At 49.4% G+C, this 16569-nt stretch overlaps 1 protein-coding gene across 1 annotated transcript in view; it reads left to right on the forward strand.

The window, feature by feature from the left end:
* The window catches only part of LOC104299539 (T-lymphocyte activation antigen CD80), a 38119-nt gene that overhangs the window by 10977 nt on the left and 10573 nt on the right, over window positions 1–16569 (forward strand). Inside the window, exons 3-4 of the mRNA XM_009899706.2 lie at window positions 11667–12005; window positions 14740–15021. Of these exons, the coding sequence (XP_009898008.2) occupies window positions 11667–12005; window positions 14740–15021 (621 nt within the window). The remainder of the gene's footprint in view (window positions 1–11666; window positions 12006–14739; window positions 15022–16569) is intronic.

Genomic DNA, 16569 nt, shown 5'->3' on the forward strand with positions numbered 1-16569 from the left:
CCCCCACATAGCTTGATGTCTCATCTCCAGCTCCTCACTTGGATCTGACCTCCTGGCTACTACCAAGTCAGAAACTTGCCAGCTGACTTGGAATAGCTGCAATCTTCTTCATGTTATAAATAGTCTGGAGATACCCAGGCAGTGGCCTTGTCCCATCCAGGGCAGTGTTGACTCAGAAACCAGTAGATCTTTATCTCTATTTATTTCATATATATACACATATATATATATGTAGATCTTTATCTCTATTTATTATCTATTTATTTGCAGATGACACCAAGTTGGGGGCAGGAGTTGATCTGTTAGAGGGTTGGAGAGCTCTGCAGAGGGACCTTGGCAGGCTGGACAGATGGGCAGAGTCCAAGGGCAGGAGATTGAACAGATCTAAGTGCCAGGTTCTACACATTGGCCACAACAACCCCAGGCAGTGCTACAGGCTGGGGTCAGAGTGGCTGAGAGCAGCCAGGCAGAAAGGGACCTGGGGGGACTGGTTGAGAGTAGGCTGAACACGAGCCAGCAGTGTGCCCAGGTGGCAAGAAGGCCAGTGACATCCTGGCCTGGATCAGGAAGAGTGTGGCCAGCAGGAACAGGGAAGTCCTTGTGCCCTGTGCTCAGCACTGGTTAGGCCACACCTTGAGTCCTGTGTCCAGTTCTGGGCCCCCTCAGTTTAGGAAAGATGTTGAGCTGCTGGAAGGTGTCCAGAGAAGGGCAACAAAGCTGGGGAGGGGTCTGGAGCACAGCCCTGTGAGGAGAGGCTGAGGGAGCTGGGGTTGCTTGGTCTGGAGAAGAGGAGGCTCAGGGGAGACCTTCTTGCTGTCTGCAACTCCCTGAAGGGAGGTTGGAGCCAGGTGGGGCTTGGTCTCTTCTCCCAGGCACCCAGCACCAGAACAAGAGGACACAGTCTCAAGCTGTGCCAGGGGTGGTTTAGGCTGGATGTTAGGAAGACGTTCTTCACAGAAAGTGTAATTGGCCATTGGAATGTGCTGCCCAGGGAGGTGGTGGAGTCACCATCCCTGGAGGTGTTTAGGAAGAGCCTGGATGAGGCACTTGGTGCCATGGTTTAGTTGATGAGATGGTGTTGGGTGATAGGTTGGACTTGATGATCTCTGAGGTCTTTTCCAACCTGGTTAATTCTATTCGATTTGATTCAATTTGATTTGATTTGATTTGATTTGATTCCTACCTGCAAAGGAAGCCAGAGACAGTGGAGGGCTTCAGCTGGAATATTGCTTAACTAAGAAACTGGGCCCACACTGGGCACTAGCACAGGTTCAGAACACCCTGTGAACCACTCTGAAATCAGTGCAACCTATAGCACATGACTGCTTACCAAAGTATACTCAGGGAGACAACTTCATTAGGGAGGTAACTTCATTAGTCATCAGTAGGTCCTCGAGTTACATGCTGGTGGAAAAAAATGGGTGTAGTGTGCCCCTAGTGTGCTGTCTTTCTGTCTCTGGATGAAAGAAGGTGTGCTCTGTTCTTCCCAGCTGCATCACGACTTCAAGGATTCCTTCACTAAAGGCTTTGCACATGAAACAAAATATCATTAACTTGTAATAAAGGCTGCTGAAAGAGTCAGGCACCCACATGCCCTGAGGGTATTACAGTCATTGCCAAATCAAGCAGTGCTGAGACAGGCAAAGCAGAATTACTGTGCTGGGAGGGAGGGATGTGAAGATGGGAAATGCATAAAGCTTTGTAAGGGGTGCCTTGCCCTTGCTACACTGCTCCGAGAAGGCCACCCCAAAGTTACTCCACATAAGCAAACAGAGATCAACTTCTAGAAAAACCACTTCAAAGCTTTTCCCTCCTTCAGATCTGCCATGACATATCATAAACTGGGATTAATGCCATCACTTCACTGCTGCTGCCGTGCTTGAGAAGCATGAGCGGGTACGGGGAAGTGAGACTGAGTGGAACTGCAGCCACATCGAGTGCGTCTCTGGTTCTCATTGCTCCTCTGTCTCACCACATCAGGAAGAATAAAGGAACCTCCCAAGAGGTCACCATGGCACAAGGGAAACAATCTGTGTTTGCAGCTGCTTCTCTTTGCCAGTGCAGCCTAGAGCAGCAGCAGGCCTGTGGTTCATGACCAGGAGGTTGGGCTTGAGATTGTGCAATGGGAAAGAGCTGATCCATTCCTCCTTCCTTTCTTTGCTGAGACCTCTCTTTGCATGCCTCTGCCTGCTGCAGTGGAGTCTGAGTAGAAGGAGCCTAGAAGTCTTGCCAGGCACTCATGCATGGGTTCATAAGCAGTCACAAACACCTTAAAGAGGACAACAAACAGGACCTGGCAGCACTCACTTTCCTCTGTTTCAATCCATCTTTCTGATTGCATGGGGTCATTATAGTGAGGCACAGAAGCAGGCAGTGTTTTAATGCACTGCTGAAACAGTAGCTCCAGACAGGAGTTAACTGCACATCCAGTGGGATCTTTCTGTGATCAGTGTAACCCCAGGAGTGTGTCACAGCACAGAGCATTTCCAGCCCTGCACAGATGCACAGCACAGTGTAGCACAGGAAGTTTCAAGTGAATGTGAAACTTAACTGCATGGAAAGCTTTGGGAGAATCTAATTCCTCAGTGCTGAAATTGTCTGGGGTAAAGAAAAGACCAAAGGGAAGTATCCAGTCTTTTAACAGCTCAGCTTTTCAACATCTCTCAATTTTTCAACTGGCTGTCTGTCTTGCTCAGAAATCCCCATAAAATATTGTGTTTCTTCAGAGGATAAACCCTGCAAGTCTGAGGTGGACGTGCTCTTCATGGAAAATGAGGGATGTGAGATGCAGAATTAGCAGAGGGATGTTGGATGTGATTCCCCAGCTGACCCCAAGAGGTGGCCACCAGCAGAAAGCTGCAGCTTCACAAGAGCTGAAGTGCCAGGTGCTGCACTTTGGACACAGCAACCCCAGGCAGTGCTACAGGCTGGGGTCAGAGTGGCTGAGAGCAGCCAAGCAGAAAGGGACCTGGGGGGAGATGATTGACAGCTGGCTGAACATGAGCCAGCAGTGTGCCCAGGTGGCCAAGAAGCCCAATGGCATCCTGGCCTGTACCAGGAATAGTGTGGCCAGCAGGAGCAGGGAAGTCCTTGTGCCCTGTGCTCAGCACTGGTTAGGCCACACCTTGGGTCCTGTGTCCAGTTCTGGGCCCCTCAGTTTAGGAAAGATGTTGAGCTGCTGGAAGGTGTCCAGAGAAGGGCAACAAAGCTGGGGAGGGGTCTGGAGCACAGCCCTGTGAGGAGAGGCTGAGGGAGCTGGGGTTGCTTGGCCTGCAGAAGAGGAGGCTCAGAGGAGACTTTGTTGCCATCTACAAACTCCCTGAAGGGAGGTTGTAGCCAGGTGGGGGTTGGGCTCTTCTCCCAGGCAACCAGCACCACAACAAGAGGACACAGTCTCAAGCTGTGCCAGGGGAAGTTTAGGCTAGAGGTAAGGAGAAAGTTCTTCCCAGAAAGAGAGATTGGCCATTGGGATGTGCTGCCCAGGGAGGTGGTGGAGTCCCCATCCCTGGAGGTGTTCAAGAGGGGACTGGATGTGCCACTTGGTGCCATGGTTTAGTTAGTCATGAGGTGTTGGGTGACAGGTTGGACTTGATGATCTTTGAGGTCTTTTCCAACCTTATTGATTCTATGATTCTGTCTGTTTTCCTCAGCTAGGCCAGACCCAGTTACTGGAAGTTTCCTCTCCTCACCACACCATGATGTGCACCTCCACCCAGAGCTGCCCCAAGTCACTTTCTCTAGCCACATGCAGCTGGAGTATGAGAAAAGTGTCCACCAGAGCAGGAGTCCCAGGCACACGGTCCTTGGCAAAGTCAGTGATGCCAGTAGTTTAATTGTAAGAGACACCAGCTGTTGTTGCAAAGATAAGCAGGGTACCTCATGGGAAAACAGCAACACAAGGCTGTTTCAACCCTCCTGGTTTTGGAGGGCCTCCAACAATTCCCTTCAGAGGGAAAAAAATGCATAGACCCACTGTCGTAGCTGCTGCTTACACAGGGGCAAGGGAGTCCTGGCCCAGCCAGAAAGAGCTTTCCCTTCACATGTTCTGCTGTGTGAGTTGTGTGCAAGGCAAGGTAACATGAGATAAGACCAAAAAAAGGGCAACACAGTCAAGAACAGCAGAGAAATGGAGAAGAGAGGGGAAAGGGAATCAATGGCTTATATTCACCAGGAATTATCTCTAGATTTCCAACAGTTTAACACCGCTTCTCTAGAGCATCCTTTCACTGCTTTTTGCAGTCAAATATCTCCACAGGACTTCTGTCCCAGAAGCAACCTGCTCTGTTGTACCACCTGGCTGTATGTGTGGGCAAGAATATCCCAGCTCTTTGTGGCCAGGGAACTTCTGAAACATGTCTAGGGCAAGGAGTGGAGGAACTGTACTCAGCACTGGTTAGGCCACACCTTGAGTCCTGTGTCCAGTTCTGGGCCCCTCAGTTTAAGATGAGATGCTGAAACATGTCCAGAGGAGGGCAACAAAGCTGGGGAGGGGTCTGGACCACAGCCCTGTGAGGAGAGGCTGAGGGAGCTGGGGTTGCTTAGCCTGGAAAAGAGAAGGCTCAGGGGAGACCTTATTGCTCTCTGCAACTTACCTGAAGGGAGTTTGTAGCCAGATGGGAGTTGGTCTCTTCTCCCAGGCAACCAGAACCACAAGAGGACACAGTCTCAAGCTGTGCCAGGGGAGGTTTAGGCTGGATGTTAGGAAGAAGTTCTTTCCAGAAAGAGAGATTGGCTATTGGGATGTGCTGCCCAGGGAGGTGGTGGAGTCACCATCACTGGAGGTGTTTAAGAGGAGACTGGATGAGGCCCTTGGTGCCATGGTTTAGCTGATTAGGTGGTGTTGGGTGATAGGTTGGACTTGAGGATCTCAAAGGTCTCTTCCAACCTCGTTAATTCAGTTCTATTCCATTCCTTTCCTTTCCTTTCCTTTCCTTTCCTTTCCTTTCCTTTCCTTTCCTTTCCTTTCCTTTCCTTTCCTTTCCTTTCCTTTCCTTTCCTTTCCTTTCCTTTCCTTTCCTTTCCTTTCCTTTCCTTTCCTTTCCTTTCCTTTCCTTTCCTTTCCTTTCCTTTCCTTTCCTTTCCTTTCCTTTCCTTTCCTTTCCTTTCCTTTCCTTTCCTTTCCTTTCCTTTCCTTTCCATTCAATTCTGTTCCATTCCATCCCATCCCATCCCATCCCATCCCATCCCATTCCATTCCAATGGAGCTGCATTTACAAGCAAAATCTGCTCTCCACAATGGAATGCAATGAATATGTACAAAATATGCAGAAGTTACAACATTACCCAGATATTTACAAAACCCCCCTGGCCAAGGACCAGGGGCAGCTACCATCTTCTCTCTCCCTCACCCCCCTGTACAAAAGGGACAAGAGAGAGGAGCAGGGAAGTTAGACTTCGCCAAGGCCAGCCGACAAGCAGGTTATCTCTCCTGAGCAAAGCAAAACAGCTGAGATCAGAAGAGAAGTGAAAAGAAGGAAGAGTTGTTATGGCACAGCTCCTTTATTCCAGCTATTTGCCCACTGAATTTGTTTAGAATGCTCTTTTGCTTTCCTTTTTTACACCCACTACTGATTGATTTCTGTTTTCCTGCTCAAGATCTGTAGCTGAATGGTAAAGGCACAGCCTCAAACCACCACAGGGAAGGAGTTGTTTTGTTTTCTTTCTAGAAAAGTCATTAAAAATTCTTTCTGCAGTGGGCACCTCCACCACTGCCTGCTCACAGAGAGCCTTCAGCACAGAAAAGGGGCAAAACTGCGTTTTCATTTTTGCTTTGCAGTTCACCTTTGAACTGCAAGGGGACTTTTGTGGGGCTGAATGACTCTTTGTGGACTTTGGTTCCTTCAGGCTGGCAGCATTCAGGTTGCGGTTTCAAGGCTGCAGAGCCTTTTAAGGGTGGGTGTGACATCAGCAGGAGTTTCCAGCTCCTGCCCATGTACTGCCTAGAAGGTTTTTGTTCTCCTTTTGGTTGCAAAGGAGACCCTTAGGGGCGAGATGCAGGCAACTTCATGCAACTCATGATGCGATGTCACCCTGACATTTACTGGACGCCTACTCTCCCCCTGGCGCTGCAAAAGAAAACAGAAAATTGTCTGTGTCAGGCTCCACGGTCCCCAGGTTTGGCTGGCTGCTTTTGGGAGTCTCTCCAGCAACACTAAAACCTGAACTGTGGTAAGTAAAGATGTGGTCGAGGGAGAAAACACACACGCACACGCACACGCATGCACGCACGCAAGACTGCCATGCAGGAAAAGGAACTTCAAGCAGCACACCCTAAAGTGGGCTGCTTTTAAGGTGAACAGAAGGAAAAGTTTGTTCACACATGTAATCAAACTGTGCAACTTCTCATCACAGGATGATTCATAGTTAATAGATTCATGGTTTGGGTTGGAAGGGACCTTGAAGACTGTCTAGTTCCACCTCCCCCTGCCATGTGCAGAGACACCCTCTGCTTGACCAGATTGCTCGTGGCCTCATTCACCCTGGCCTTGAAGACCTCTAGGGAGAGGGCATCCACAACCTCCCATGGCAACTTGTTCCAGTGTCTCACCACCCTCACTGTAAAGAATCTCTTTCATATATCCAGTCTAAATCTACCCTCTTCAAGCTTCAATCCATTCCCTCTCATCCTATTACTACAAGCCCTTGTAAAAAGTCCCTTCCTGGCTTTCTTCTAGCCCCCTTCAGGTACTGGAAGGCTGCTATAAGGTCTCCTTGGGGCCTTCTCTTCTCCAGGCTGAACACCCTCAACCCTCTCAGCCTGTCCCCATAGGGAAGGTACTCCAGCCTTCTAATCATCTTTGTGGCCTTCCTCTGGATCCACTGCAGCAGTCTGGTGGTGTTCTTATGCTGGTAACACCAGAACTGGATGCAGGACTCTAGTTGGGGGTCTCACAAGAGATGCAGCTGAGTACACAGTTGGCCTTCTGGGCTGCAAGAGCACATTGCTGGCTCATGTTGAGCAACTGAAACCCCCAAGTCCTTCTCCTCAAGACTGCTCTTTAGCCACTCCTCTCCCAGACTGGATTTGGGATTGCCCCAACCCAGGTGTAGGACCTTGTATTTGGCCTTGTTGAATTTCATGAGGTTGGCTTGGGGCTACCTCTCAAGCCTGTCCAAGTCCCTCTGGATGGCATCCCTACCCTCATGTGTGTCAGCCAGACCACACAGCTGGGTGTTAAACTTGCTGAGGGTGCACTCAATCCCACTGTCCATATCACTCACAATGTTCAATAACACTGATCCCAGTACTGACCCCTGAGGGATGTCATTTGTCACTAGTCTCCATTTGGAGGCTGAGCCATTGACCACAGCTCTCTGAGTGCAACCATCAGTCAACTCCTTATCCAGTGAGTGGTCTGTCCCTCAAGTCTGTATTTTTCCAGTTTGGTCACCAGGATGTCATGCAGGACAGGGTCAAACACTTTACACAAGGCCAGGTAGATGACATCAGTTGCTCTTCCCTTACCCACTGATGCTATTGACTCCATCACAGAAAGCCACCAAGTTCATCAGGAATGATTTGCCCTCGGTGCAGCCATGTTGCTTAGCACCAGTCATGTCCTCATTATCTGTATGCCTTAGCAAGGCCTTCAGGAGGATGTGCTCTGTGATCTTGCCAGGAAAAGAGGTGAAACAGACTGGCCTATAGTTTCTGGGGTCTTCCTTTTTTGCCTTTTTGGAGATGAGGATTATGTCTCCCCTTCTCCAGTCAGCAGGGGCTTCACCAGTTTGTGATGACTTTTTGACACGATGATCAGTGGTTTGGCAACTTCATCTGCCAGTTCCCTCAGGACCTATGGGCAGATCTTGTCAGGCCCCAGGGACTTGTGCACCTTCAGGTTCTTTAAATAGTCCCAAACCTGATCTTCAGTTATAGTGGGCAGATGTTCTTTCCCCCACTCCCTACCTTTGTTTTCTGGAGCACGGGCAGTGCAGCTGGAGCCCTTGCTGGTAAACACTCAGGCAAAGTAGTCACTGAGCACCTCACCTTGTGATCAGGTCTCCACTTTCCTTTTGGAGAGGCCCCACATCTTCCCCAGCCATCCCTTTGTCACTGATGTGGAAGCCAAAAGCTTAAGTGCATTCCTGAAGGGGAAAGAACTCTTCCTGGAGGACAGGTCTGCCAGTTACACCGCTCATGTCAAGAGAGCCCTGAATTCCTGGCTGCCCGAGGTTTGTAAGGTATGGCAGCTCCTATCCCACATGGAACAGGCTTTTCAGCCATTCTCTACTGGTTACTGGATGACATAGGTCAGTGGTCTGAGTGGGATCTTGGTTTGCCCAAGTCTGGTTGCTCAGTTTTCAGTGTGCTATAAGGGGAAGTATAGGTACTGTGTGTGGGGACACACACCTGTATCTGAATCTCTTCCTTTGGAAGACCAATGAAGTGGCTGAGTGGAAGGAAACTAGTTAAATGAGAGGTTGCTCCTTTAATTACATACTCTAATTTACTTATTTGATATTAAATCAATCCACAGTGTTGCTGGGACTGCCTCAGTGTGTTTCCTAAAGACTTAACACAAAGAGGACAAGAGGGAAAGGGGTAGGTGCGCCACAGGGAGGGCGCTGAAAGCTTGTTTCGTGTTCTGTCCCAGCCTCTCTATCTGGGCTCATCTTCAACAAGCAGCCCTCAGTGCTGCCCCAAGATCTGGCTAAGCATCTGCTTGTCTCCCTCCAGCACTGGCAGCCATAGGATTGTAAAGCACATCACTGCTAAACAAATGAGCTCTGGCGGACAGCAAGCTCATGGCAATTTGAACATCACCGCATCCCCATCACACCCTGAGCAGTGCACTGTGAGCCTGTGTACAGTGTAGCTGCTGTCAGCCATTGGCTGTGATAGTAACGTGAACCAACACCAGCCAGACTTTACTGGAAGTGGGTGGTGGTTCCCAGGCTCAGCTTTGTCAAGCATTCATTTCACACTTCAGGCACAGGCTGTGCACATGGGGTCTCACCTATGCGAACGGCCGATGCTGCACTCTCCCTGTCAGCCACACTCAGCCTGGTCAGGACTTTCCTGCTTTCTCTCTCTGACATGTTGACTGAGATCTGTTCTGCAGGGAAGGAAAAATGAATTTGAATATTTTCTGTCCTGAGGTCAGCTATTTCTTTGGGTTTTCTGCTCTCAGGGGAGTGCAACAGGCTGGTATCCCCCTTTTGCTACTATAGATGGATTCTCTCTCTATATATTGATGTAATCTGATACCTTCGTATCAGAGCAGTAAACTATTTTGTGTAAATCAGCTAAAACTCTCTCTCTACCTTTTTTTTATCTCCCTTTCTTATCTCTCAGTAAGGACAGAGAGGAGGAGAGGAGGCAGGGTGGGGAAGAGGTATCTTGCGTTACGCCCTGACAGATACTTACGTAATGAGGCTGAGGCAAGCAGGGCAAACATAAAGCAGCTCAGCCTTCAGGACTAACAAAGCAGGGTACACAGGGATAATCATCATCCTGAAGGCTGCACAGACCTAGGCAAAAGCCCAACCATATGCCCTGGCCTTGTGCATCACAGGGCTGTGCATCAGTACTGGGGTTGCTCTTCCGCTGGGGCTCCTTGCTAGGCTCCTGGGTGTCAAGAGCTGCCTGACTGGGAAGACAAAGGAGCTGGAAAGCTCCAAAGGAGCTGGAAAGCTCCTTTGTGGACTGACCACAGGAGTGGAGTGCATAGAAGTCATAGTGAGAACTGTGTTCCTCAGGTTAGGAAAGATGTTGAGTTGCTGGAGGGGTCCAGAGAAGGGCAACAAAGCTGGGGAGGGGTTTGGAGCACAGCCCTATGAGGAGAGGCTGAGGGAGCTGGGGTTGCTTAGCCTGGAGAAGAGGAGGCTCAGGGGAGACCTTCTTGCTGTCTGCAACTCCCTGAAGGGAGGTTGTGACCAGGAAGGGGTTGGTCTCTTCTCCCAGGCAACCAGCACCAGAACAAGAGGACACAGTCTCAAGCTGTGCCAGGGGAGGTTTAGGCTGGATGTTAGGAAGAAGTTCTTCATAGAAAGAGAGACTGGCAATTGGAATGTGCTGCCCAGGGAGGTGGTGGAGTCCCCATCCCTGGAGGTGTTTAAGAGGATACTGGATGAGGCACTTGGTGCCATGGTTTAGTTGATTAGATGGTGTTGGGTGATAGGTTGGACTCAATGATCATGAAGGTCTTTTCCAACCTGGTTAATTCTATTCTAACTGGGGAGACTACTGATGATCTGCTCAAAGTTGTGCCTGACTTTTCCCTGCAAGGGTCTCAGCTTGCTATTGTAGGCACATGCCTGTGTACCAGCTATGGCACCAACAGAGCTGCTGAGCAGGAATTGGGCTGGTTTGCAAGCAATACCAATACCAAAGGAGGCCCATGGACCTTCACAAATATAAAGTTGGTTTAGTTAGATGAGATAAATTGTTCATTTGCTAACAGACAGAGGCTGATGGACAGTGTGCCTGTAACCTTTGCTTGTCATTGTAGAGTTGCTTCTTGTCATTGAATTGTTTAAGTTCAAAAAGACCTTTAAGACCATTGAGTCCAACTGCTGACCTAGCACTGCTAAGTCCATATCTTGAAAGGTTTAAGGTTTTATCTCTTTGTGATTAAACAAAACATCACAACACAATAAACCCAAACTAATATTCCACTGTGGCCTTGTTTGCACCAGAGGGTCACACAGACTGCCCAGACACTGAGCTCTCAAAAGGGACAGGAGAGAACACAGAACTTGGAAGATGTGTGTTTTTGTTCCTTTCCTTGAATAATGTCAATTTTTCACTTATTTTTAAGGGGCCAGCAAATTTCTGTTCAGGTAGGAAAGTCTCTGCCTTTAGCCTTCAGTAATCCACGAGGAACCATTGTGTGCTGCTAGCTTGGGATCCCAAGTAGGACTGGAGCATTATTTCACTGAATCACAGTATCACCAAGGTTGGAAGAGACCTCAAAGATCAGCAAGTCCAACCTGTCACCACCGACCTCATGACTAGACCATGGCACCAAGTGCCACATCCAATCCCCTCTTGAACACCTCCAGGGATGGTGAATCCACCACCTCCCTGGGCAGCACATCCCAGTGGCGAATGACTCTCTCTGTGAAGAATTTTCTCCTCACCTCCAGCCTAAACTTCCCCTGGTGCAGCTTGAGACTATGTCCTCTTGTTCTGGTGCTGGTTGCTTGAGAGAAGAGACCAACTCCCTCCTGGCTACAACCTCCCTTCAGGGAGTTGTAGACAGCAATGAGGTCACCCCAGAGCCTCCTCTTCTCCAGGCTAAGCAACCCCAGCTCCCTCAGCCTCTCCTCACAGGGCTGTGCTCGAGGCCTCTCCCCAGCCTCATTGCCCTTCTCTGGACACAGGACTCAAGGTGTGGCCTAAGCAGTGCTGAGCACAGGGCACAATGACTTCCCTGCTCCTGCTGGCCACACTATTCTTGATGCAGGCCAGGATGCCATTGGCCTTGGCCAGCTGGGCACACTGCTGGCTCATGTTTAGGCAGCTGTCAATCAGCACCCCCAGGTCCCTTTCTGTTTGGCAATGCCAAGGGAAGCTTCCCTTCAGTGCAGAGCTGAAGTTGTAAGCAGCTCCATGGGTGCTGAGGTACATCAGTGGGTGCAGACAGAGACAAAATATGCAGCAGACTCTGGCACAAGACTATACACCGCTGTCTCACTGACTTTTGTTTGCCCCCCATCTACAGGCTATGAGCAGGAAAAGGAGGTAATCAGAAGCAAAATGGGGGGAAAAGTGGGCCTGCCTTGTTGTTATGAAATTCCCAGCTTCGACAGCCTGCAGAATTACCGAGTCTACTGGCAGAAGAGCATCACAGAGGTAGTGCTTGCCTACGCAAAGGGGAAGAAGATCTCCAGGAATGAGCGGTACGACAGCCGCACAGCGATGGACACCAGGAACTTCACCCTGTGGATCTCCCCTGTAGAAATCCTGGACAATGGCTCTTATCACTGTGTGGTTCAGGAACTCAAAAATTCGGAGAACCCCCATGTTGTGTGTACTAAGCCTGTGACCTTCTTCGTTGCAGGTAGGTGGGTTGCCTCTCAACACCTCAGGCTTCCGGGTGCTAACCTCTGGGTGCAAAGGAGACTCCTCCGAGCTCTAGCTGTAGTGTAGCAGATAGGTTTTCACCAACAAGCCTAAAAGAGGGCCAGAAGGTGTCTTCATTATTTCCATTATTTCCATTCTAGCAGTCTCCCTCGTCCCTCAAAGCTTCTCCAGCCTGACATACTCTCCTTACTGTCTCCCTCTTGGGAAAGGACCCTCCCCCAGGCTTCACTGCTGCTGGGCGTCCTATACCACCTCTGCCCCCTGCTGTCTTTTGGCAAAGTGGAGACTAAGTCCTTGATGCATGGAAAGCATCCAGTTCAAAGGAGGAAGGGGATGGCATTGCTCCTCTGGGACCACAGCAACATCCCAGCCCTGAATCCAGCCCCTGGGGAGCCCAGACTCTCTGCGGGGCTGGCCAGCTCACTGGCTGCACTGCAGCTCCACAACCCAAAGCTGAACTCAGCTGAGATTTGAAGGGTTTTTACCTTAAAGAAGTAACCTGGGTTCCTTTGCTCAAAACGAATCTGAATCTTTTCTTGGAGGCTGCAGAAAGTTCCATTGACATTATTTTCCATTTCTACCACTGGTTTTGTGGCAGTGAGTTTCAACCAAAGGCAGAGATGCTGGTAACATGCATAAATATACACAGACATTTGAATACCTTTAGCAGCTGAGTTCCAGGCATCGTACAGACAAGCCAGTGGACGAGCATGCCTGATCTGGAGTGAGATTTGGCAACAGAAGAACACTAGCTCCCAAGGTTTGCCATTGCCTCCTTGTCTGAGGGCCTGGTGGACATATGTGCAAGCAGACAAATTCACTGATCTTTCTGGGAACCAATGTGGGAAAAGGGAAGTGTGCTGCCAGCACCTTCTTTAGGCATGAGGGCTGAGGAGTTGACTGTGTGAGAAAATGTGAAACAGTAGATCTCTTTTCCTCCCTGCCCATACTCCTTGGTTTGTCTGAGTAATGAGTGGGTTGCCCAGAAAAGTTGTTGATGCTTCATCCCTGGAAGTTTTTAAGACCAGGCTGGATGAGGCCTTGGGCAACCTGGTCTAGTGGGAAGTGTCCCTGGACTAGATGATCTTCAAGGTCCCTTCCAGCTCTATGATTCTATCTTAACAGGCCAGTTGTAGTAGAATTCTGCTCCCTTTGATGAAATGGCATCAGTTATTATGGGGATCAGGGAAGGGGAAGCTCCCCTCACCCCTGCTGGAATCAGGCTAACCTGAGAGAGGTGGAAAGGAGTTACTCTCTTGTGACTGATCAGGGAGGCTCAGTGAAGCTGGCTGGGATGTTTGAAGGGACTGTTCAGACTGGATGCCAGTGCCCTACTGCTCAACAGATCGTGGGAAGGAAATCCATATCTCTTCCTGTCTGCATGGCTGGTCAGCCATGCAATGATGAGCAAGTTTCTATCACTAGTCTAGGCCACAGGCTCATGGTCAGCAGGAGCCATGGAAGACACACCATGACTTCAAGGCCATCTCTGCCTTGCACAGATCCCAGCAGTCAGGTGGTGGCCAAGTGGTGAGTTGGGCAGGGAGTGATCACTGAGCTGCTCCAAAAAGGATCATTTTGCAGTGCATTGTGCAACCTGCTGCAGCTCTCTGCCTGGCCTTGCCATGGCTGGGGCTATTGCCTGATGGGGTGTGTAAACTACGTGGACCTACAGCTTGAAAGAGTGGGAGGGAGAACTTGGTCCCTTTGGCAGCAGCTGGTGGTGTTGTGACTTAAGTCACCCAGGGAGTTTCTTTTTTTGCTTGGTGCCTCTCTTGCTGAAGATGTGGTCCCACAGAGATTTTTTCCAGAGAGTTCCCTTAAATAGTCCCTTTGCCACCCCTTGTGATCTCCTCCTCCTCTCCAAGGGCTGCTTATTGCAGCCTGTGGACATCCTTTCTTGTACCAATGCAGCCACTTACATTAGGATGGTGAACCAGAATGGCAAAGGAAAGCAGGCTGAAAAGGACACAGCCTTTCTTGTCCTACTTATGAGAGGACTTGTATTAGTCCCCTCATCCACTTTGCCATGCAGCCTCACAAACATTTACAGCAATACATCCAGACAGGTAGGAAAGGCTTTGAGGGTTGGAAACCTCTGAGACTGTCTTTGGCATTGAGAGGAAAGTCCATCAAGAGCATAGTCAGAGAGGACCTGTGTATTGCTGCACATTTTTCCAATGGCTAGCCTGAGTCTCAGCTGAGCCTTCTCGGGGGGCTCGCATGTGTAATATGTAATTCAGTCTCTTGCTGGAGACCCTGGCTGAGAGGTCAACATGTGATTCACCTCCTTTCCCAGAAGAGATAAACCTTCTGTGAACTTCTGACTGGAAAGGGATTAATGAGGGAGGGGAAAGGCAATTGTCTGCCATTGCCCATAATACAGATTTTGATTCAGTTCCTTGCTTTTCCTCCCTGCTTTATGATTCCTTCGGTTGTTCCACAAATTGCTGTATGTAGAGAGAAATGGCAACACCAAAGTGATGGGGGCCTGAGGTCTGTGTACTGTCCAGGGAGGAAAAGGAGCAAAGGCCAAGGCCATATCCAGCCAAGGTTTTGGGGGGGATGCCAAGGCATGAGGGGGTCCATACAGATTCTGATAGAGGAAGAATGCCCTTGGCGGGGGGAGTCTTTGCTTTGACCACGAGTGATCAGGACCACAAGCCTCACTGTACTCTGACAGAATGGTAACTAAATCTTTCTTGCTTCAGCTGACTTCAGTAAGCCAAATGTAACAGCAGAAGAATTTGCTAATTCTTGTGAATCAACTGAGATGATGGTAACATGTTCTTCTCATGGAGGTTTCCCTAAACCCAAAGTCTCCGGAGCCCTCGCCAACAAGCCTGTGGTGTGGAATGCCAGCCGCGTGTCTCAGTCCAGCCTCAGCCTGTACAACGTCACTGCCCACCTGTGGCTCAGCGTCACTGAAGACATCAGCTTCACTTGCTCCATTGAATATAATGGCTTTGCCCAGTCCACCACTTTGCTTCTGAGTAGGTTTCATTAACAGTTTGTGTTACAAAAGTGTGACAGCTGAATCTGAGCTGCCTTTCGGAGAGAGCAGTAGATCGTGTGTGTCTGTTCGTGCAAGGATGTGCCGACCATCCCACCTGTGGGCTGCATGCCAAAGCAGTTCCAAATCTGAGAGGCAGCAAGGGTGGGAGAGGAGAGGTACAGCAGTGACTTCCTGCTGCTCTAATGTCAGTCATGATATGAGAGGGCACCTGAATCCCCTTGTGACCTGGTGATGTCAGCCTTCACGGCTCCCACAGGTTGGTGTTGCCACCCTTCAGTGCTCCTCTGTGCCAGCATGGTTTGCTGCCAGTTGTGTGATGGAGGTGTGGTATCCAGATGGAGGGACCTGAGAAATGTGTGTGCCTTAAAAGCCACAGGTTGCACTTAAAAGAGTTTCCTCATCTAACAAGGGAATGTATCCCTGCTTCAGTCACAGAAACTGACAGCTGGAGCCAAGACAAAATTCTGCATTCAGACACCTCTTTAACATAGGGTTAACTCATCCAGAAAAAGATCCATCACTCTTCATGGCTTAAAAGTGATAACAGATGGAATGGAATGGAATGGAATGGAATGGAATGGAATGGAATGGAATGGAATGGAATGGAATGGAATGGAATGGAATGGAATGGAATGGCATGGAATAGAATAGAATGGAATGGAATGGAATTGAATGGAATAGAATAGAATAGGAGTAGAATAGGAGTAGAATAGGATAGAAAGAGTAGAGTAGAATAGAATAGATTAGAATTGAATTGAGTTGAATTGAATTGAATTGAATTGAATTGAATTGAATTGAATTGAATTGAATTGAATTGACAAGGTTGGAAGAGACCTTTGAGATCATCAAGTCCAACCTATCACCCAACACCATCTCATCAACTAAACCATGGCACCAAGTGCCTCAGCCAGTCTCCTCTTAAACACCTCCAGTGATGGGGACTCCACCACCTCCCTGGGCAGCACATCCCAATGGCCAATTTCTCTTTCTGGGAAGAACTTCTTCCTAACATCCAGCCTAAACCTCCCCTGGCACAGCTTGAGACTGTGTCCTCTTGTTCTGGTGCTGGGTGCCTGGGAGAAGAGACCAACCCCCACCTGGCTCCAACCTCCCTTCAGGGAGTTGCAGAGAGCAAGAAGGTCTCCCCTGAGCCTCCTCTTCTCCAGGCTAAGCAACCCCAGCTCCCTCAGCCTCTCCTCACAGGGCTGTGCTCCAAAGATTGAGGCAGAAGTGGAAACAGCATGAGGGAAGGCAGCACTGTTACAGTCCAGGTGTTTTGCAAGAAAATGGTTGTACTGAAAAAAAAGTATTCTGAAATGCCCCTGGGTCTGATGCTTTCCCTCTAGAGCTAAGGGCACCTTCAAGGGAAGCTAGAGAAACGCTGCTTTCCCTAGGGAATTGTGCCTTCTTCATCAAGGTGCCTAATTCATCCCAGGGGCTTGTGAGGAGAGGTGCCATTCAGCTTCAGGAAAAATGCCAGAAACTAGTGCCTTATGTCCCTAGCCAATGGCATCCTGGCATGTAT

The sequence above is a fragment of the Dryobates pubescens genome, chromosome 12 (genome assembly GCF_014839835.1).
Source record: "Dryobates pubescens isolate bDryPub1 chromosome 12, bDryPub1.pri, whole genome shotgun sequence".
NCBI classification, from domain to species: Eukaryota; Metazoa; Chordata; class Aves; order Piciformes; family Picidae; genus Dryobates; species Dryobates pubescens.